Below are 21,274 nucleotides of genomic sequence, written 5' to 3'. Positions count from 1 at the left end.
GTGAGTTCGAGGCCAGCCTGGCCTACCAAGGGAGTTCCAGGACAGGCTCCAAAGCTACAGAGAAACCCTGTCTTGAAAAAAAAAAAAAAAAAAAAGAAACCATCATGAGTATACAACAACCAAGACAAAAAACACACGTATGGCTCAGTGTTGGGATGTATAGCTTTGTCCCAAGATCTTCTGTAGAGAACTCCCTACTTAGGTGAGAGTACCTGGTTTAGGGTGGCCTTAGGAAGCCTTAGTGGAGCATCTGTAGCCTCAGTGGCCAAGGTGTAAAGAACCTAGAAGAACCTCTAGGGGCGGTATTGCCCCAGACCTTGCGCTAACTGCAGTTGGGAGGTGTTGCCTGCAGCCTTACTCTTGCCTAAGTATTTCTTCTGACCTTGTCAAATATCTGCATTACCAGATATACTAAATAAAATAGAATAGACTGAATAGAAATAGAGCACCTGCATTTCTAGGCTAGAATAGAAATAAGTAGAAATAGAATAAGTAGAAATAGAATATCTGCATTGCTAGAATACACATTGATTGAACCAACTTTTACTTTAAATTACTTTTTAAAAAATTTTTTTCAAGACAGGATTTCTCCATATAGTCCTGGCAGTCCTGGAACTCGCTCTATAGAGCAGGCTGGCCTTGAACTCAGAGATCTGCCTGCCTCTGTCTCCCTAAAGTTGGGATTAAAGGCATGTGCCACTACTGCCTGGATATTCCATTTTCTTGTATGGCATGAATACTGTGGTCCTTAACTTGTTCATATATACATAAATACATTTTTCTATCATGTGCGTGTGTGTGTTTGATTTCTGTGTATGGGTGTTTTGCCTACATTTATGTCCATGTACCATGTGTGGCCCACAAAAGTCAGAAGAGAGCATCGGATCTCTTCGAACTAGAGTTGCAAGCCATCATGTGGGTGCTGGGAGCCAAACCCCAGTCCTCTGGAAAAGAGCCAGTACTTTTAATCACTGAGCCATCTCTCCGTCTCTTATTTCTTATTTTGTGTGTTTTGATGAACATACCAATCTTCTGATCTTCCTTTTTCTTTTCTTTTTTCTTTTATGAGACAACTGGCCTTGAGTATACACTGTTCTTTCTATTTTTAGTCCTTTCCTGAGCTGTCATGTTTTCTTGTTTATTTTCCCTTTATAGTTTTCTAGTTATTTTATGTTAATAGTTACCACTTTAGTTTTAAAAAACTTTGTATATTGGGTATATATATTCCAAGCATGCCAGAGACTGAGGCAGGAGAATTGATGCAAGTAAAGTCAGATTGAGCTACAGAGTGAGCCTCTGCTTTAAAAAAAAAAAAACAATAATCGGGCTGGAAAGATGGCTCAATGGTTAAGAGCACTGGCTGCTCTTCCAGAAGACCCCGGTTCAATTCCCAGCACCCAGATGGCAGCTCACAACTGTCTGTAGCTTCAACTCCCTGAAAGCTGACACCTTTACACCAATGCACATAAAATAAAGTTAAATAAATTATAAAAAATCAATTAATCAGGACAGTGTTGGAAACATCTTTATTCTCAGCATTTAAAAGACAGAGAGAGGTAGGCAACCTCTGTGAGTTCAAGGTCAGCCTGCTCTACAGAGTTTGTTCCACGATAGCCAGGGCTACATAGAGAGAAATCCTGTCTCTAAATAGCACTCCAAGTAAAATTAATTAATTAGAAAAATAAAAGGAGCTGAGCATACTATCCTGTGCCTTTAATCCCAGAACTCTAGAGACTGTGGCAGGTGGATCTCTGAGTTCAAGGCAAGACTTGTCTACAGAGTTCAAGGACAGATAGCCAGGGACACACAGAGAAACCCTGTGTATATATACAAAACAAACCAAAAAATAACAAAACAAAACAAAACCTTCAAAGTGTCTGTGTAACAAAACACAATTGTTTTGATAATTTTATTTATTCATATTATTTATTTTGGTTTTTGAGACAGGGTTTCTCTGTGTAACAGTCCTGGATGTCCTGGAACTCACTTTGTAGACCAGGCTGACCTCGAATTCAGAGATACATCTGAAAATTTTTTCCTTTTCTTTCTTTCTTTCTTTCTTTCTTTCTTTCTTTCTTTCTTTCTTTTTCTTTTCTTTTTTTTAATTTCTGCCTCTGGCTCCAGAATGCTGAGATTAAAGGCATGTGCCAGCATGCCCCGCTGGAAAATAAATTTTATATTTATTTATTTATTTATTTATTTATTTATTTATTTATTTATTTATTTATTATGTATACAATATTCTGTGTGTATGCTTACAGGCCAGAAGAGGGCACCAGACCCCATTACAGATGGTTGTGAGCCACCATGTGGTTGCTGGGAATTGAACTCAGGACCTTTGGAAGAGCAGGCAATGCTCTTAACCTCTGAGCCATCTCTCCAGCCCCTGGAAAATAAATTTTAAAGCACAAAAGACACATTGTTTTTATTTTCTTATGTATATGGATGTTTCGCCCACATGTGTGTCTGTACCATGTGTGTGCCTGGTGCCCATGGAGACCAGAAGAGGGCACTGTATCCCCTGGAACTGGAGTTACAAATGGTTGTGAGTTGCCACATGGGTCCTGGAAATTTAACCCAGGGTCCTCTGAAAATAAAGCCAGTGGTGCTCTTCACTCTGGGCCTTCTCTCCAGCTTCCAACCAAGACGTCTGGCTTGTTTGTTTGGGTTTTGTTTGTTTGTTTTGGGGGTTTTTGTTTATTTAGTTGGTTTGGTTTTTTGAGACAGGGTATCTCTGTAGCTTTGGAGCCTGTCTTGGAACTCACTTTGTAGACCAGAATGGCCTCAAACTCACAGAGATCTGCCAGACTCTGCCTCCCAAGTGCTGGGATTAAAGGCGTGCACCGCCACTTCCCAGCTTGTTTTGTCCTGGAACTCATAGAGATCCACCTACCTCTGTCTCCTAAATGCTAGGATTAAAGTCTGTGCTATCAAACCAGACTAAATTTCATTTCTCTTTGTTTTATATCATTGTGTGCATGTTTGTGGGCACATGTCTCGCAACAGAGGTGTGGAGTGGAGTCGGTTCTGTCCTCCCACCTTTATGTAGGGCCTAGGGATCAAACACGGATCACCGGGGGCAGCAAATGTCTTTACCTACTGAGCCGTCTTGTAGGCCCTAAAAGACATATGTTTTAAAATAAAATTTATTAGGCTAGAGAGATGGCTCAGTGGTTAAGAGCACTTACTGCTTTTGCAGGGGATCCAGGTTTGGTTCCCAACACCCACATGAGGTAGCTTACAAACACTCTAACTATTTAGCTGTTTTTTTTTTTGTTTTGTTTTGTTTTTTTGGTTTTTCGAGACAGGGTTTCTCTGTGGTTTTTGGAGCCTGTCCTGGAACTAGCTCTTGTAGACCAGGCTGGCCTCGAACTCACAGAGATCCGCCTGCCTCTGCCTCCCGAATGCTGGGATTAAAGGCGTGTGCCGCCACCGCCCGGCTTCACAGACACTTTTTTTTTTTTTTTTTTTGGTTTTTCGAGACAGGGTTTCCCTGTGGCTTTGGAGCCTGTCCTGGAACTAGCTCTGTAGACCAGGCTGGTCTCGAACTCACAGAGATCCGCCTGCCTCTGCCTCCTGAGTGCTGGGGATTAAAGGCGTGCTCCACCATCGCCCGGCTTTATGACTGTTTTGTTTTTTTTATTTGTTCATTTGTTTTTGCTTATGAGCTAGGATCTCATTATGTAGCATTGGCTGCCTTATAACTCACTGGTTAGACCAGGCTGGCCTTGAGATCCTCTTGCCTCTGCTTCTAAAGTCCTGGGATTAAAGGCCTATGCCAATCAGTCTGCTTCACTGTTTTCTTGTGGGTCTTTCTGCCCTTGGAGTTCTCAAATCTTAAAAATCTGTCATCTGATTGCAGTGAAAAACTTGGACTTTGAAATATAATTCTATTATATTTCTCTGCTGCTCACCTGCTGTGTGGCCTGGAACATTTCTTGACATCTCTGTTTCTCCAGTAACCTCATTTCATAAAGGACTAACAATGGTCTCAGTTGCTACAGCTGTTGAAATTCAGCAGACTACAGCAATGAAGGAGCAAGTGAGGAGTGTGGGATATGCAGTCCTTTCCTTAGGTCTCTCAGGGGTCCTCACTGCTCACCGTTCACCTCTCTTTGCTGGCCTGCTTCCCTTCACCTGTTAACCCTTTCCCAGCTCCTCTGTCCTTCTACACCCCTTCCTGCTGCTCTCCTTCCCTACACGTGGAGCTTTTCAGGACAGCTGACCACAGAGTTTGTTTACAGTCCTTCCATGCTGCCAACCTGCTGACAGGTGGCTTCCTGCCAAGTCTTCCATTCAAAATGCCTTCTGTAAAGGTCATTTCCTGACATCTTTACTGTAGCAATGCACTGGTGACCCAGCAAGGGCCGGGGCCAAGATGACCTTGGAGAACCTTGTGTCTGGGGTTCTGACAAACTTGGGACAAATGCTCTGTGTACAGTAGACAGCTGGTAAATATGTGGCCTTTCGGTCCTCATGTCAGCATTTTCAAGCTTTTTCTAGAACACGCTCCATATACAATTCTGTATTAGTTTGTAGATTTTCAATTGCTGTTAGGTTGGAACCCCACCTTATATTAACTTCCTCCTTCCTTAGGTCTGGCAAAAAAGTTGAACTTGAGAATGGGTCACATCCCTCCCTAGTCCAGGTTTCTGGGTGGAGACATTAAAGTTGCTTCTGGGTCATGTGACTTCAAGGACCCAGCCCACTATTTGCTTACTGTTCATCTCTGCCTTTGCCTGCGAGGCCTCTACCTGCTCTTCTTCGGGACTTGTCAACCAAACACTTTAGTTCATCCGTAAAATGCTTCCGGAATCATGCATCCCATTATCCACAGAAGTATGGTGGTACCCTCTTCTGGGAACTTGCAGAGCTCTGTGACTCATGGCCCTAGCCAGCAGCAATGGACGTCCGCATGTGAGCACACACACACACACACTCGTAAAGTTAAAAAATATATTTGAGGGGCTGGAGAGATGGCTCAGTGATTAAGAGCATTGCCTGCTCTTCCAAAGGTCCTGAGTTCAATTCCCAGCAACCACATGGTGGCTCACAACCATCTGTAAAGAGGTCTGGTGCCCTCTTCTGGTCTGCAGGCATACACACAGACAGAATATTGTATGCATAATAAATAAATAAAATAAATATTTAAAAAAAGAAAAAATATATTTGAGACAAGGTCTCACTATGTAGCCTTCACTGGCAAGAGTTAGCTATATAGACTAGGCTGGCCTTGGACTCGAAGAGATCCTCCTTCCTTTGTCTCACCAGTGCTGGAATTAAAGAAGTGTGGTTCCACTATGCCTAGGCCAACAAAAATTTAAAAAATAATCGCTGGGTGTGGTGGTGCACAACTTTAATTCCAGCACCCCAGAGGCAGGTGGGTTTCTGTGAGATCAAGGCTAGCATGGTGTACAGAGTGAGTTCCAGGAGGATCAGGACTGTCCCACAGAGAAACTCTGTCTCGAAAAACAAAACACACACACACACAGACAGAAACACCGAAAATGTAGTTTTTGGTGTTTACCATCTAAGCATGTTATCCGAAAAAAAAAAGCAAGGTTTATCCGAAGTGCTGGGTTTGGAGTATTAATGTTAGTTTTGTCATAGGTCCTACGTACAAGAATCTGTAGACTGGCGTTGCTTGCTGGGTGGGAGGGACAGCATCTTTGCTGCACCTCAGCAGCAGGGTGGGCTGCGTGTCGGCGTGGAGAGCACCGCGATGAGCTTCACCTACTCCAGGTGAGCGCTGTCTTGCGCATCACTTCTGAGCCTCTGCAGCATCCTCTGGCAGAGGTCCATGAGATGACGCAAGTATTTATTAACTATTGTGTAGGCTCAACTCGGCTGTACTCTTCACGGGCAGAATACTTACGGAGTAGAAACGCACAAAGCAAACGCCAAAAAACAGTGGGCCACAGCCACAGCTTTTCTTAAAAATTAATTAATTTATTTTTTATTAGTGTAGGAAGCATGCTATGGTCAGAGGATAACTTTGTATAAGTTCAGCTTTACGTGGGTTTTGGGATCGAGCTCAGGTCAACAGGCTTTGCACCGAAGCTCCTTTATCTGCTGTGCCATCTCTCCCGCAGCTATTGGTGTTTTCAGTACTGTGACTGTTGATTACAGAAGGTTGGGAGCAGAGAAACCTACTGACGCCGGGGAAGCCTCAACAGCCAGAGGGAGCCACAAGGGAGCTCGGGAAGGAGGGGTGAGTAGCCCGCCGCCCTCCAGTCTCACACCGCCCCTCTCTGTAGCGGGTAGGGTACCGACCCTTATAAAACCCTGCCCCCGCGCGGCTCTCGCTGCAGCTTGATGGGTGGAGCCTCTTAAGCCGCAGCAGAAGGGGCGGAACCTCCTCCACCCTCTAGTCTGGTCTACAGCCGGCCCTGCAGAGCTGAGGGCGGAGCCTTTGAAGGCCAACTCCTCTCCCGTAGAGCCCCGCCCACCAACGATCCTTGAGTATCGGGCGGAGCCTAGGCGGATGCCCTTCCTTCAGGCCCCGCCTACTGCAGTATCTGCATCGCAGAGGGCGGAGCCTGTCAAGGCCTTCTCCATCCAGCCCCGCCCACGGCCGACTTGGAAGCTCAGGGGCGGAGCCCGAGGACGCACCGCCTCGCGCCGCGCCGGGGGTGGGGTAGGAGGAGGAGCCCGCCCTGAGTCTGCAGTGCAGCGCGGATGCGCGAGCAGGCGGCCAAGGCCCTGAGGTGCGGCCTGCCCCAGAGCGCTGAGCTGCTGTCGCAGCGCAGACAGGCCACGGCCGCCGCGGCATCCTGTCCCGGGCCGCACCATGAGGTCCGCGGGCCCCTCCTGAACTGCGGCTGCCGGCGCACGGGGCCTCGGGGAGCCGGGGCCATGCGCGGGCTGCGCTGACGATGCCGCCCGGCGCGCCCGCTCGCCTGGCGCTGGCCCTAGGCCTGGGCCTGTGGCTCGGGGCGCTGGCCGGAGACCCTGGGCGCGGCTGCGGGCCTTGTCCGCTCCCCTGCTTCTGCAGCCTGGCACCCGACGCCGCCTGCCGCGTCAATTGCTCGGGCCGCTGGCTGCGGACGCTTGAGCCTAGTCTGCGCATCCCTGCTGACGCCACCGCGCTGTGAGTAGTTGCGCCGCGGCAGTGCAGGCGGACGGGCTGTTGCCATGGCGGCGGGCGGCCTGGCTAGAGCATCACGACTGGGTCCTGCGGGATCAGAGCTGAGGTAGATAGGGCCCTTCCGCAGCGTCGCTGCGCTGTCCGCCGCAGGGCGTGGACGCGGTCCCGAAGTCGGGCCGCAAGTCGCAGCGGGGCCTGGCCGCTCCCAGGGCGAGGCTCCAGTAGGGACGTCGGCTCTACTAAATAAGGAAAACCTTGGACCTCAGCCTGCGTGACCCAGAAGGGTAGCCTAAGATCCCGGTTTCTGTGAAGACTGATGTGTTACGCTGCAGGTCTCCTCTAACAGGAGCTGTAACAGGCGCGTGGGGCGTGGCAGGAGGTTTCGGAATTAACGTTAATTAGAGACTAATTGAGATGCATCCTGGGGTTGGGGATTTCTGTCAGGGCCCAGAGCTGACATCTAGGGGGAGGAGTCCAGATAAACATTTGACTACTGGGTAGGGATTGTCTGTGCTTAAGGGACAAGGTGGGTCCAGAGGACTGCAGGCTGGTCGTGGGCACGAATGGTGACTGCTTGGGAAGTGTTAAGTAGAAGGTGTGATGGGAGGGAGCCTCAGGTAGAGCTGCATTTTCTTAGGAACTTAGAGAAGGGAAATTAATTGCCTGGAAAAAATTTGAGACCCATCGAGTTTTGCATTCTGAAAGTAACAGACAGTCTCACTGAGAGAGTGCCTTAAACCAGGCTTTAAAGGCTGTCACTCTTAGTTCCTAGTCTAATTCCTTGGAGGGTGGTAGAGCTAGACCCTTGTTTTACAGGCGAGGAAACAGGGTTGGAGATGTGATGTAATTTGTTCAAGGTATCACATCTTAGACACGGTAGCCTGAGGTTTGGACCTTTTGTAGTGCTGGGGACCAGGGTTGGATCAAGAAAGATGAGGAAGACAGGTTGCAGATATTTGTCTCTGTGCCTGCTGATCCCAACCGCTTAGGTTTCCTGGGCACTCAGCTCCAGAAGTCCTTGCTGGAATACCCTCAGGAACTCACTACATGCCCAGGCCCATTAAAGTAGAGCTAGACCCTTTCCTCAGATTTTGTAATGCTCTTGGGTGACTCCCCCTTAGCTAGGAAGTTCTGTGTCCTTCGGAACTGAGATTTGGGCCTTCACCTAGCCTGTCATTGTGCTCCTTGACCATTTGTGGTGCTGCTGTATCTGGAGAGGGATCCCCTCCAGCTATCTAGCAGTACCCACAGAAATTGCATCAGATCTACCCCACCTTTTATTTATGGACGCTGTAATAAAGGCACCTCTCTCTTCTGCTGGCTGGTTTCTTTGGATGTCAGACCCAGTTCCTATTGGTTCCTTCTCCTTCAGCCTCTACCGGCTTCCTAGGAGCTGTCGAGGGAATGAAAAGTGGAGACCTACAGGTCTGTGGGCTTCTGCAAAACAGTGAAGCCCTGGGTTTTGGTGCAGGACGTTTTCTGAGAGCTGATAACCTGGCTTAGCCTGACTTCACAGACTTCTCAAGGTGTTAACTTCTCACACTGTGAAGAGACGTCAGAATAATTTCATATGGATGGGTGGGTGGAGACTCCATATTTTTTTTTTCTACCTCCAACACTGCTTCTAAGGAGCTTATAGAGCTGGGAGAACCAACTGATAGGAAGCTGAAGCCTGAGGGGCAGGTGTTGAGGTCCCCCTGCTGGTTCTCGAGTCCACTCTGTTGTCCAGTGGGCTGCCCACCCTGTAGACTACTCGAAATCAGATAGATGGTTTTGCTGAGGAAGGACACAGAGAGCAGCCTTTCAGGCCATTGTTTAGGTGCCCCAAGGAACAGTGCCCTCTTTCCAACTATGATCAGGCCCCCTGCATGTGTGACTCCTTGGCAGGACAGCTGTGTCCTAGAAGTAGGACAGCTGGTCTTCTGAGAACATAGCTTCCCATCATTTCTTGGCTTAAAGAAAGGTGACATTACTGGCAGGGTGCTGCTACTTGACGGGCTTTGGGCTTTACTGTGGCTCATTATTGTGAAAAGTATGTAGAACAGAGTAATGAGTCTCACCCCTCTTGCCTGTCATTCTTGCCCTATGTTTTGAGCCAAAGACCAGCATCTTAGTCTTTTTTATCTGTGGAAGTTTCAAAACACACCTAAACTAGGGAATGCTTCCTTGGTTTTATTGGATGTCAATTGTGGACATTTTTGTTTGTCTCTTTTTTAAAGTTCGTTTTGTTTTAGGTGTGTGCCTGTTCTGGTTTTACTAGATAGGGTTTCTTTGTGTAGTCCTGGCTGTTCTGGAGTTCACTCTGTATGCCAGGCTGGCTTTGAACTTACAGAGATTCTCCTTCCTCTGCTTCCTGAGTGCTGGAACTAAAGGTATGCACCAGTCACCAACTGACATGTGTTTGTTTCTTGAGACATGGGTGTGTCTATGTAGCCCTGGTTGTCCTGGAACTTGCTCTCTACAGAGCTAACCTCAAACTCAAAGAAATCTGATTGTTTCTGCCTGCCAAATCCTGGGACTAAAAGTGTGTGCCACTATGCCCAGCTGCTTGGATTTTTGTTGTTGTTGTTTGTTTTTTGTTTTTCTTTTTTGAGACAGTATCTCAAGTAGCCCAGGCTGACATTGTACTTTCAAACCTTTGATCATCTTGCCTCAGTCTTTCTAGAACTGGAATCACAGATATGAACCCCCCAAGCCCAGCTCTGGATTGTTGTAGTTTATTTATTTATTTTTTTTTATGGTGGTAGTGCACACCTTTATTTATTTTTTTTTAAGATTTATTTATTATGTATACAACTTTCTGCCTCCATTTATACCCACATGCCAGAGGAGGACGCCAGATCTCTTTACAGATGGTTTGGAGCCACCATGTGGTTGCTGGGAATTGAACTCAGAACCTCTTGAAGAGCAGACAGTGCTCTTAACCACTGAGCCATCTCTCCAGCCCCCGATTGTTGTAGTTTAAACTAGGGTCCAGACGAGGTCTACACAGCACAACTAGTTGATGGCCTTAGTCTAGCTAATGGCTAGGGTTCTCCCAGTTTTCTTTTTCTACTTTTGAGTTATAGAAGAAACTAAGTCCTTTTTTGTTAGGTTTCTGACTGACAAAGCAGTGAGCTCTTGGCATGTCTCGGTTCTATTTCGTTGAATATAAAGTAAGTACCTTAGGGTGGGTTGTGCGGCCTCAAAGGTAAGGGTTTATAGTCAATGGACAGGTTGAGGCACTGGCAACATGCTAACACTACAGCTGTTTAGGTAAGTCCCCTTTCTTCTCCATGATTCCTGGGGGCTGTTCTCTTGTCCTCAAGTACCAGCCACCAGGAAATGTACCTCAAAGACCATTCTGCTGCATTGCAGATAGAACATGAGAGCCTGAGTGTGGGATGTGTGTTCAGGCCAGATGCTGTACAGATAGGAGAAGCACAGATCACTGTGTGCAGGCAAGCTCTTGTTCATATCTCAACATCTAGTCAAGGAGAACAGAACTCCAACCTCAGAAGATGCCTTTAACACTGTGAGGATTCATGAGATCTACTCCTAGCAAGTACCCTTTCACCTCTGTGTGTGTAGGGGTGAGGATGAAGGGTTTGTGCTCTGTTGCCCAGGTTGGTCTTGAATGGACTGAAGAAATCCTCTTGCCTCAGTCTACCACATACTGGGATACAGGCATGTACCAGTATACAGGCATGTATACTGGGATACAGGCTGTGCTCCCTCTAATTTTTTTTTTGTTTTTTTGTTTTTTGTTTTTGTTTTTCGAGACAGGGTTTCTCTGTGGCTTTGGAGCCTGTCCTGGAACTAGCTCTTGTAGACCAGGCTGGTCTCGAACTCACAGAGATCCGCCTGCTTCTGCCTCCCGAGTGCTGGGATTAAAGGCGTGCGCCACCACCGCCCAGCTCTAATTTTTTTGTTTTGTTTTTTGAGGCAAGTTCTCACTATATTCTCACTATGTAGCTCTGGCTAGTCTAGAGTTTGCTATGAAGAAGTCTCAGCCTCTTGAGTGCTGAGGTTGCAAGTATGAGCCACTACACCTAGCTTATTTGTTTTGTTTTTCAAATTTATATTTGCTTTAAAATATTATTTTAGTTTAATTTTTATGTTTTATTTATTGATTTTTGAGGCAGGGTTTTTCTGTGTAGCCCTGGATGTGCTGGAACTCAGAGATTCATCTGCGTCTGCCTCCTGAGTGCTGGGATTAAAGGTGTGGACCCCTATGTCCAACTCTAGATTTTATTTTTATTTGTGTGTATATGTGGTGTGTTGTGCAAGTGTTTGTCACATATGTGCGAGTACTCTTAGAGGCCAAAAGAGGGTGTCACATCTCCTGGAGCTAGAGTTACAGGGGACATGGTTACTTGAAACTCTGGGAGGCAGCATGGACTCTTAGCTGCCAAGCATTTCTGCAGTCCCTGATTTTATTTAATTTTTTTGAGATGATCTTGTGTTGGTCTTAAGCTTACTACATAGTTAAGAGAGGCCTTGAACGTCTGATTCTCCTGCCTCCATTTCTCTCCTGCTGAGATTGCAAGTATTAGTTACTGTGCCTATCTTCTTTTTTGTTTGTTTTCTTTTTCACTTTTTTTCCCTGTTGTTTTGCTTTGTTTGTTTGTTTTTGAGAAAGGGTCTTAACTCTCTCATTCTTTATCTCTTACTGGCCTGGAACTGTAGAGCAGGCTGGCTTCTCATGTGGCATCAGTTACTCTGCTTCTGTCTCGCTGGTGCAGGGATTACAGTGGAAAACCAACATACCTAGCTTTCCTCTCGCTAACCTCAGCTTCTGTGTTGTCTTTTTATGCACCGAAGGCCTGTATGAAGAAGTAAGGCTGTGCTGAAAGCACACCATGGCATCTGCTGTCCCAGTTCACCCCATTCTCTGATTTGGGAGATGATGTGAAACTGCCCTGCATTCTGCTCCCATGAGCCAAGTGAGCCTTGGCTTGCAGTGCTAGGAGTTTTTAAGAAACCCAAAATGTATATGAACCCTTTTCTGTTTTTGTTTTGAGGAAGAGTCTCACTAGATATCCCTGCTTGGCTTTGCACTTGGCATCGGTCTTTCTGCGTGGTGTTCCAATACCTGGGTCACCATGCTGGTCTTCCGCTTCTGGGTTCTCCATCCAATGTGGGCAAACCGCGTCCTCACATGGTGCTTCCTGTGTTGCTGCCTCTGCCTTCTCTGGCTGTCATCATGTGACTTTCGCTGAGTAATGCCTGAGCCTTCCTGAACATTCCTGGGGCATAACGGGCCCTTCTGTTCCCTCCTTTCTTTATCCCAGGGTGCCTTTGCTGAGAGGGAGAGGAGCATAATGACCCTGGCTCCTGAGGGAAACCCTGGCTTGGGTTGGGTTTCAATTGAGGAAGCCATTTTGGATGGAGACACATTTTCCTTTCCGGAACATTGCTGTGGCCAACATCAGCAGCAGGAGCCCAGACAGCCGGCCCGCCTAGTGTTCTGGAATGAAAACACCCCACTTCTGCTGCTGCTGTCTGGGGTGTTGGCTGTCTGGGCTCCATGCTCAGGCCTGGCCTGCCTCAGCTGTCCGTATGGCTCCAGCTGGCCTGGTGTGGGCGCCACAGGGCGTGAGCAGTCTCTCTGAAGGACGAGATACAGCTGGAAAATGCAGCTCATGTCTTTTCTCGGAACACCTCGTTCTTTCTGGCTTGGCAGAAGTCTTCTTCATAAAGAGGCCTTGTGATGCCCAAGCACTAATTGCCAAGGAGAGGGGTGCACTTGAGGGTCAAGGTAGGCAGTGCTTCCTCTCCCTGATCAACTTCTGTAGGTTGGATCTGGAAAATGTGGTATCCCTAGTGCTAAGAAGGCAGGTTGGATCCCGTGAGCCGCCTTGGGAAGGGTTTTTTCCTCTGGCAGTGGGAGAAGACGCCTTCTTCTGGTTGCAGCCTTTAGTGTAAGGGTTATAGTAGGGGACCACCTTGTAGCTGTAGGAGTAGAGAGACCTCAAGGGTCCTGAGTCCCCATACTGCTTCACTGTCCTGGTACTGTGCCGGTTCTTGTCACTGGCCTCCAGGTTGTTGAGGTGTGACTGTGACTGGACTGAGGCTCTTGCCCACTACAGGACACCACAGCCCCTAGAAAACCAGGGCACCACTGAGTCCCATTTGCCTGTTGACATCCTTTCAAGGGCTTGGGTTCTGTTGGCTGCTGTGGACATGTCAGGTAATGCGGAGGAAGCTGCAGGCTCTCGGAACCTTGAGATCAGGGTTGGAACAGTTCCTGCCCTTACTGAGTATAATGGAACACAAGAAGCCATGCACGGTCCTGGCATGTCATGGTGCATGGACACCAGGAAGTGGTCTGGAGGGAGGTATCAGTGCTGGTTCTCGCCCCCCCCCCCCATACAGGGTTTTTCTGTTTAACAGCCCTCGCTCTCCTGGAACTTGCTTTGTAGACCAGGCTGGCCTCGAACTCACTGAGATCTGCCTGCCTCTGTTTCCCAAGTGCTGGAATTAAAGGCGTGCGCCGCCACCGCCTGACTCCAGTGTTAGTTCTTTTCCTTCTTTTGATTTGAATGAGTGGCCTCAATGCCCCATTTGTATGTGGGGTGAGCAGACCTTCTTCCTCAACTGCCTTATTAACATGGGGACAGTGAACAGCTCTTGAAACAGCTATTTCTTGGACTACGCTAGCCTTGTCCCTCTGTATGAGGGGGACCCACTGTCTATCACATTTCTTCTGGTTTGGGGGCCTGAGCCTTTGATCTCTGTTCTTGCTGGTAGGCCCCAAGAAAATCTTAGGGAAGTTATATTATGCCCACCATCTCATCCTAGTGATAGTTTAGTTGTAGGAAAAGTTAGTATCTGGACAAAGGGCTTTGTAAGGACATAAAGATCCTACAGAACATCTTGTAACAATGTGGGGCCTCTTCCACTCCCCAGGCTCTGGAACTATGAGGTCCTACAGCCTGGCTGAAGGACTCTTAACATGGGCATTTCCACTGCCTGCATCCTGATGTCCTTTCCTTGTCATCTCTGAGACTAGCACTGTGTGCCTAGTCCTGGTTTTGAGCCAGGTGAGAGATGGGCCTCAAGGAGCTTGCAGAGTGATGGTAGGTACGGCTGTCCTCTCTGACCCTTCTCCTTGGAGAAATAGTTGATATAGTCCAGAGATTGCCCCTGTCCTTTCTGACACCAGTGTGCTGGGGTGTTTTTCTTCAGCTCCCTCTTTCCTAAACTTGAATTCATTAATTTAAACATCATTTCCGGCCCTGGAAGCCAGCCTTGCTTGCCATAAATAGAAGGGAACGAAAAGCAAAGAGAACAAAAACAGAGTGAGGATACAAGACTTCCATTGGCTCTGCTGCTGGGCTATGAAAGACCCATTAGTGCTGAAAGGCACCCAGAGTGAGGCCAGCCTCGGGCCTCTGCCCCTCCGCCCAGACTAGAACTGCCTCATCATGGCTTCCATTTTCTTCTGCCCTGGCTCTGCTTGGGAGTGTTTATGGGGATCATCCTTGCTGGTTGAGGAGACTCTTTTCCCAAAGAGAAGATGAAGCTGGGCCTTGGAAGAGTACAGGGGGCTTCCTCCTTACCATGCTGGCCTAGCCTGCCAGAGGGAGGAGGCAGCTGGCTCCTGTGGAGTGGGTTACATAACATCCACAGCGGCCCCTCAGAGCTGTTCCCTTTGAGCCCTGTTTCCAGCATGGCGGCCAGCAATGGGCTGGGGGGAGGTTGTGGCTGGCACTCGCCCGCCTGTTGACTGCATGCGTCTGGAATGTGCAGATGTTTCCTTTGGGGCTCCAGCTGGCCTTTAAATCCCACTTGCCCCCTACATCTAGACTAAAGAGCGGGTACCTAGGCCACTCGCCTCAGCAGAGAAGGAAACTGAGGCGGCTTAGCTGTTAGTCTGGGTTGCATCTTGTTGTGGGCAGCCTGTTGAGGGCCTCCTGTCATGACTCTGGAACAGGGCTAGTCCTCACAACTGGCCCATTTAGTAAGGACTTGCAGTGTTCACAGTGACCCTCCTTAATCTCCACCTTTGCATAGACCTACACACTTGATTTTATACTAGTGCTGTCCTGTTTGCAGAGAGTTGCCCTGAGGTGTCTGCTTTCTCTGTCTCATAGCATCACCCCAGCTTGTGTAGCCTGCATATGGAGGCTCAGAGAGCCCCTGATCTTTACTAGAAGTCAGGAGTCAGAAACAAGATGTCTCTTATGGGGTATGGACATATAATTGGGGAGGCTGGGGTCTCTCCCATCAGGTCAAGTAGCCTCATAGTATTGGGATATGAGTTGTCTTTTGTCCCTTACCCCACCAGAGTGTCTGATCTGGAAGGTAGGGGGTCATATGTATACGGTATAGAAGATCTTTATTCACCATTCTCAACATAGTCACCCATTGTGGAGCAGGAGGGAGGCAGCAGATAGGCCAAGCTGAAAGCACTCTCCATCCATGTGGAACTGAGGTTATATCTGTCCCAGTGTTGCAAGCAATATGGGAATGGCCTGCTAGACTGAGAGACAGTATGAGTATTTGGCTGCTGTCCCAGTGTGTGTGAGTTCCAGCTCAGGTCCCCTCTAGCCTTGACTCTGGGAGTTTCTGTAAGTTGCTGGCTTAGGTCTTAGAGGGTCCAGTATACTTAGTTGGCCAATGCCCTGTAAGAGTGTTCTGGCTAGCCTGCTGGCTTTCCTCTTCATGGCAGGAAAGGGACCAATGCAAAGGTAAGCTGCCCCTTGCTTCTGTGTGCCTTCTGCCAGGATACCTTGTGTCTGCCTTTGTCTTGTTCTTGATAGTTATAAGGAATCTAAATATGGTTCTTGGGCATCAGACTGTAGTGACATCATCTGGCAGGAAGTCAGGCCTTTGAAGATGGGGCTAGTCAGGTCTTGGCCATAATCTTAGAACAGTGATGGCAACAACAGATGGCGACATGGAAAATTTCTGTTCAAGGCCTCTAGACAGGGATCTTAGGTATTCCTCTACTTTTCCTCGCATTCCCTAATACCACCCTGTCTGGTGCTGATCTCTAACCCTAGGGATTAGAGTCAGAGTCCTGTCCAAGCTGTCCTGTCTCTACAAGAACAGTTTGGGAACTTTTCTGAGCAGAGTCCCTATGGCTCTGTTTCTTTTCTGGGCCACAACCCAAGTCCAGGTGAGATCTGGGGAGAAGTGCTACAATGCAGCCTTTTGGAAAAGGAGCCTCAGTGTTTCGTTGAGCTTGGTCACACTGGAGGACCTGGCTGGATAAGGAGTCAAGCGTTTAGATGAGGGAGGAGTGTTGTGCCCCCGAGGCTGATGTTTTCCACACAGGTTTCTTAGGTGACCCTAGCAACTAACACTTGAGGTGGTTTTCTGAGAAAATGAAATTTGAGGGTCCTTCCTCATTTCCTTCCTCTTATTCCTCCAATCTTGTAGACTGGGTTGGAAACCCTCCATGTTAGAGGCAAATATAAAATTCTGTCCTTTCCTCACCAGCCTTTCCAGGGTCAATGCCACTCAGTCTACTTCCTGGTTCCTCCTAAAAGTACAGGTTTCTGTGCTATCATCTCTTTAGCCACTGGAAAGTCCATGATTAGATCTAACTGATGTTTCCCCTGGCATGACCATTGTCTCTCATGTGGGCACTTGGATAGCAGAGTTGAGATAAGTCTAGCAAGGGGCCAGGGTGGTATCTAGGAGCATGCTTAGGAATGGAGGCCAGGCCAGGAAGACCCTGCCTCTGGCTTCAGCAAGTGGGTAGTCATGTCACATAGCTTAGTCTTTTTTTTTTTTTTTTTGGTTTTTCGAGACAGGGTTTCTCTGTGATTTTGGAGCCTGTCCTGGAACTAGCTCTTGTAGACCAGGCTGGTCTCGAACTCACAGAGATCCGCCTGCCTCTGCCTCCCGAGTGCTGGGACTAAAGGCGTGCACCACCACCGCCTGGCTAGCTTAGTCTTTTTTGTATCAGTCCAAAATCTGTTCATTGGGATGGTTCCCATATGTAGTCAAATTTTTTACGTCCTGCCTACCAGCTCCCAAATAAACACACAGAGACTTCTTTTTTTTTTTTTTTTTTTTTTGGTTTTTCGAGACAGGGTTTCTCTGTGATTTTGGAGCCTGTCCTGGAACTAGCTCTGTAGACCAGGCTGGTCTCGAACTCACAGAGATCTGCCTGCCTCTGCCTCCCGAGTGTGCTGGGATTAAAGGCGTGTGCCACCACCGCCCGGCCAGAGACTTCTTATTAATTTTGAAAGCTCGACTGATAGCTTAGTTTTGTTTCTAACTAGGTCTTATAAGTTAAATGAACTGACTTCTACTCATCTGTGTGCTGCCCTGAGGTTCATTTACCTCATCTATATACTGTCCATCCTGCTTTCCTGCTTTCCCTGTCTCCTCAACATCTCAGCCCTTTTTCTTTCCAGTGTCCTCTGTGTCTGGAAAAATCCTGCCTGAATGAATGGTCATTTAGCTTTTTATTAAACCAATAAAAGTGACATATCTTCACAGTGTACAAAAAGATTATTCTACAACATTTCCCCCTTTTGTCTAAATTAAAAGGAAAGATTTCAACTCTAACACAGTAAAATTGTATACAATAAGAACAATGAGAGGGGGAGGGAAATGGGAGGAGGGGAGGAGGTGAAAATTTGTAATAATAATAATAATAAAAAGAAAAAAAGGTTAAAAAAAGAACAATGATTGGGTATTGTCTAAATAAAAAGGAATGGTATTAACTTTAACAAATAAAACTATATACAATAAGAACAATTATCAAGTAAGAATTACATTTACTATGTCTAGTCCATTTGTATTTAGCAAATTTAGAGAAAATATTCCATTATTTATCTTCTCTTGATGATTCCAAAGTTTTGTACCTAATTTAACTTATATAATAACTAAGGAGAACTATAACTGTCTAGGTTTCAATTCCTCAAAGACCCCAGAATGATGTAATATTACCTGAGTAAACAGGAAGTGCAGTGTAAGCCACTTCCAAAACTAAGAAATGATAGAGACATCTGTCTGTCTGGACAGTCATCCCAACTTTCCTCTGTAATATTGGGGCATCTGTCTTTGGCCTACAGGCCTAGACTATGGGGCACACTTTTTTGTGAAGCAGGAATTTTGAAGGACTATCTAACCTTATCTTGTCAAAGTTCAATAGTCTTTTTCTTTTGTGTCCTGCTTGTCCAGTTTGTTCAGCATACTGTCAGCAGTCAAGACAAGATCATTTCTTGCCCAAATAGCTAGTTTTGCCAAATTGAGCAAACTCAATTTGGAGTTTCTTTGATGCCCATCATCTTCTCTGAAGTAAATTGGTACTGTTAGGAGCAGATGTGTCTCACTTTCATGAAAAGGCCTGTGTTAACAAAACATTTTAAGCTAGGCATGGTTAGCACATGCCTTTATTAATCTCAGTACTTGGGACGCAGAGGTAGGAGATCTTCTGTGAGTTTGAGGTCAGTTTGATATAAAAAGAGAGTTTCAGGGCAGTCAGTGATGTTATACAGAGAAACCCTGTTTTGAACTCCCCCCTCCAAATTTTTTTAAAATACCATATTTTGTAGGTCTTTGAAGTGTTTGAAGACCATCTGTCTATCTAAAATATATCTGTTTGACCTTGAAAATATACCTAATATGACTACAAGTTTGTTATAGGTGACTAACTACTAATCTGTATTTCTTTTTTTTTTTTTTTCGAGACAGGGTTTCTCTGTAGCTTTGGTGCCTGTCCTGGCACTAGCTCTTGTAGACTAGGCTGGCCTCGAACTCACAGAGATCCTCCTGCCTCTGCCTCCCGAGTGCTGGGATTAAAGGCATGCGCCACCACTGCCCAGCTAATCTGTATTTCTTTATTATCCTAAACAGTTTGTAATAATAACTTTAAAGGACTATAAATTTACATTACATTGTTAAATGAGTTGCATAGGTACAATACCTTCAACAAGAGTAGAAATATATGTACAATATGTTCTAAAAAATAACATTAAATTTGTATCAAATATAAGAAATCCATACCAATGTAACTAGTGACTGTTCAAAAGTAGACTCAACAGTTCATCCTTTTTATCTCATCATTTTTATACACATCCCTCTTTTTTCCTTCAGAAAGAGATCTCCAAATCTAATTCCTTTGTTCAGTTTTTTTTTCTGACCATGAAAAATAACAGTTTGTAACCAGCTCTCCTAAACAATGACAGACATCCATAGCCTACTGAATGACCCAAAACTACCTACCTCACCTCTTAGAAATTGGGTGTTGTGTTCTCTAGACTATTTCCTGTTGTCTGACAGGAGGTTGGCATCTTTGGGGGACCCTGAGAAAATTAGGATAATGGTCAAGTCCTGGCACAGATTACTGTGAGATTGGATCATCTCAGCTAGCAGCCTTGAAGATGTTCTGAATGCAGAACTGTGAAGAAACTGCAACAGAGGCATTCTGAGAGGCTGTATCACTTGGGCCACCATTTTTATTGGTGTCTGGTCCCCTTGTTGTGTAAAAACATAAACTTTCAAAGGTAACATACATATCTGCATTAATACAGGTATGGACTGTGTGTTGCACACAAACCATCCAAAGATGATTTTTGTTGTTGTTTGAACAGGTAAAATATACATCACTTGTCTTGTAGTTTTTCTAGGTTTATTTTTTTATGTCTGTAGCCAGGATTTTCAGGGAGTCTCCCTAATCAAATCTAATCTCTATCGACGTTGAATAACTCCACAGCCTTTTGTTTTCTGTGGAACAAAAGCATAACCTTTTCCCAATGTAACATAGTTTTTGGCTTTCATTTTGAAGTTAAGACATTTTTTAATTATATAGGTTGGTTTTTCTTTTCTTTTCTTTTCTTTTTTTTTTGAGACAGCCTCTCTGTGTGGTTTTGAAGCCTATCCTGGATCCTGGAACTCGTTCTGTTAGACCAGGCTGGCCTCGAACTCACAGAGATCTGCCTGCCTCTGCCTCCCAAGTGCTGGAATTAAAGGTGTCTGCTGCCACCACTGCCTGGCTTAATTTAGTAGTTTTTATAATCCAGTGTCTCTCAACAGCTATTTTGCTCATCAACAATCAAAAAATTTAAAGTTAGTACAACACCATACAGATCCAGACTCTGTGTATTTCCCATCTCTACATGGCTTGCTCTTTTTTATTATTTAGAAAAGATTTTTCTATGACTCTATACCCATTTTCTTTTCTTTCTTAAGCATGCACACATTTTTATTTTTATTTATTTTTATTTATTTATTTATTTATTTATTTTTTGGTTTTTCGAGACAGGGTTTCTCTGTGGTTTTGGAGCCTGTCCTGGAACTAGCTCTTGTAGACCAGGCTGGTCTCGAACTCACAGAGATCCGCCTGCCTCTGCCTCCCGAGTGCTGGGATTAAAGGCGTGCGCCACCACCGCCCGGCCATGCACACATTTTTAAACACAAGTATTTTAAACACTGTATTGTGTTTAGAGGGTTTTTTTTTCTGGTCTGGACTTGCTTTGCTGCATATCTATAACCTTTTCTCTCTGCATGAGCAAAACCTAAACCACTCTGCCACTTAGCTCATGGTGCACTGCTAGGAAATACATCTCTGTACCACAGCCACATGAGAGACTGTGGAACTAGGATGCCATGTTTGGCTCCATTTTTGTGTATTTGGAACACTTTTTTTTTTAAAGCTTTTTCAGGTTTTATGTGGAAACATGTACCGCATGTTGGGTGCCATTTGTGGGTAGATTTTTCTCTCTTGCCTACCTGCCTGCTTCCAAATAACCACACAGAGACTTCTTATTAATTATGAAAGCTCAGCTGATAACTTAGATTTGTTTCTAAGTAGGTCTTATAATTTAACCCATTTCTAGTAATCATGTGCTGCCCTGAGGCTTGTTTACCTCATCTATGAACCGTCCATCTTGCTCTCCTGTGTCCCGTGTCTCCTTGCATCTCTGTCTTCCTCCTTTCCAGCTTGCCTGGAAATCTTGCCTAGCTATTCATTCAGCATTTTATTAAGCCAATCAGAGTGACATGTCTTCACAGTGTACAGAATTACTCTGTAGCATTCATTGATTATATGCTTAGAGAGCTGCTTCCATCTGAAGGAACGTCCCCCTCTACAACTTGTTCTTCCTCTCATAGGCTGGCAGAGGACAGTGGGGCAGCCAGTGTATAAGACTGCCGCTTATGGGGCCGGGCGGTGGTGGCGCATGCCTTTAATCCCAGCACTCGGGAGGCAGAGGCAGGTGGATCTCTGTGAGTTCGAGACCA

General features: G+C 46.1%; 1 protein-coding gene across 9 annotated transcripts in view; it reads left to right on the top strand.

Annotated features, from left to right (window-relative positions):
• The first annotated feature begins 6,668 nt into the window (after window positions 1–6,668).
• Window positions 6,669–21,274, top strand: part of Pkd1 (polycystin 1, transient receptor potential channel interacting) — a 50,359-nt gene continuing 35,753 nt past the window's right edge. For all 9 annotated transcript variants that reach the window (XM_026780891.1, XM_026780893.1, XM_026780896.1 and 6 more), the window contains exon 1: window positions 6,669–7,090. In XM_026780891.1, coding sequence (XP_026636692.1) covers window positions 6,876–7,090 — 215 coding nt within the window. In that variant the 5' untranslated portion in view covers window positions 6,669–6,875. The remainder of the gene's footprint in view (window positions 7,091–21,274) is intronic.

This window comes from Microtus ochrogaster, chromosome 7, assembly GCF_000317375.1.
Source record: "Microtus ochrogaster isolate Prairie Vole_2 chromosome 7, MicOch1.0, whole genome shotgun sequence".
Lineage (NCBI taxonomy): Eukaryota > Metazoa > Chordata > Mammalia > Rodentia > Cricetidae > Microtus > Microtus ochrogaster.
This window is presented reverse-complemented; position numbering and strand designations above follow the sequence as displayed.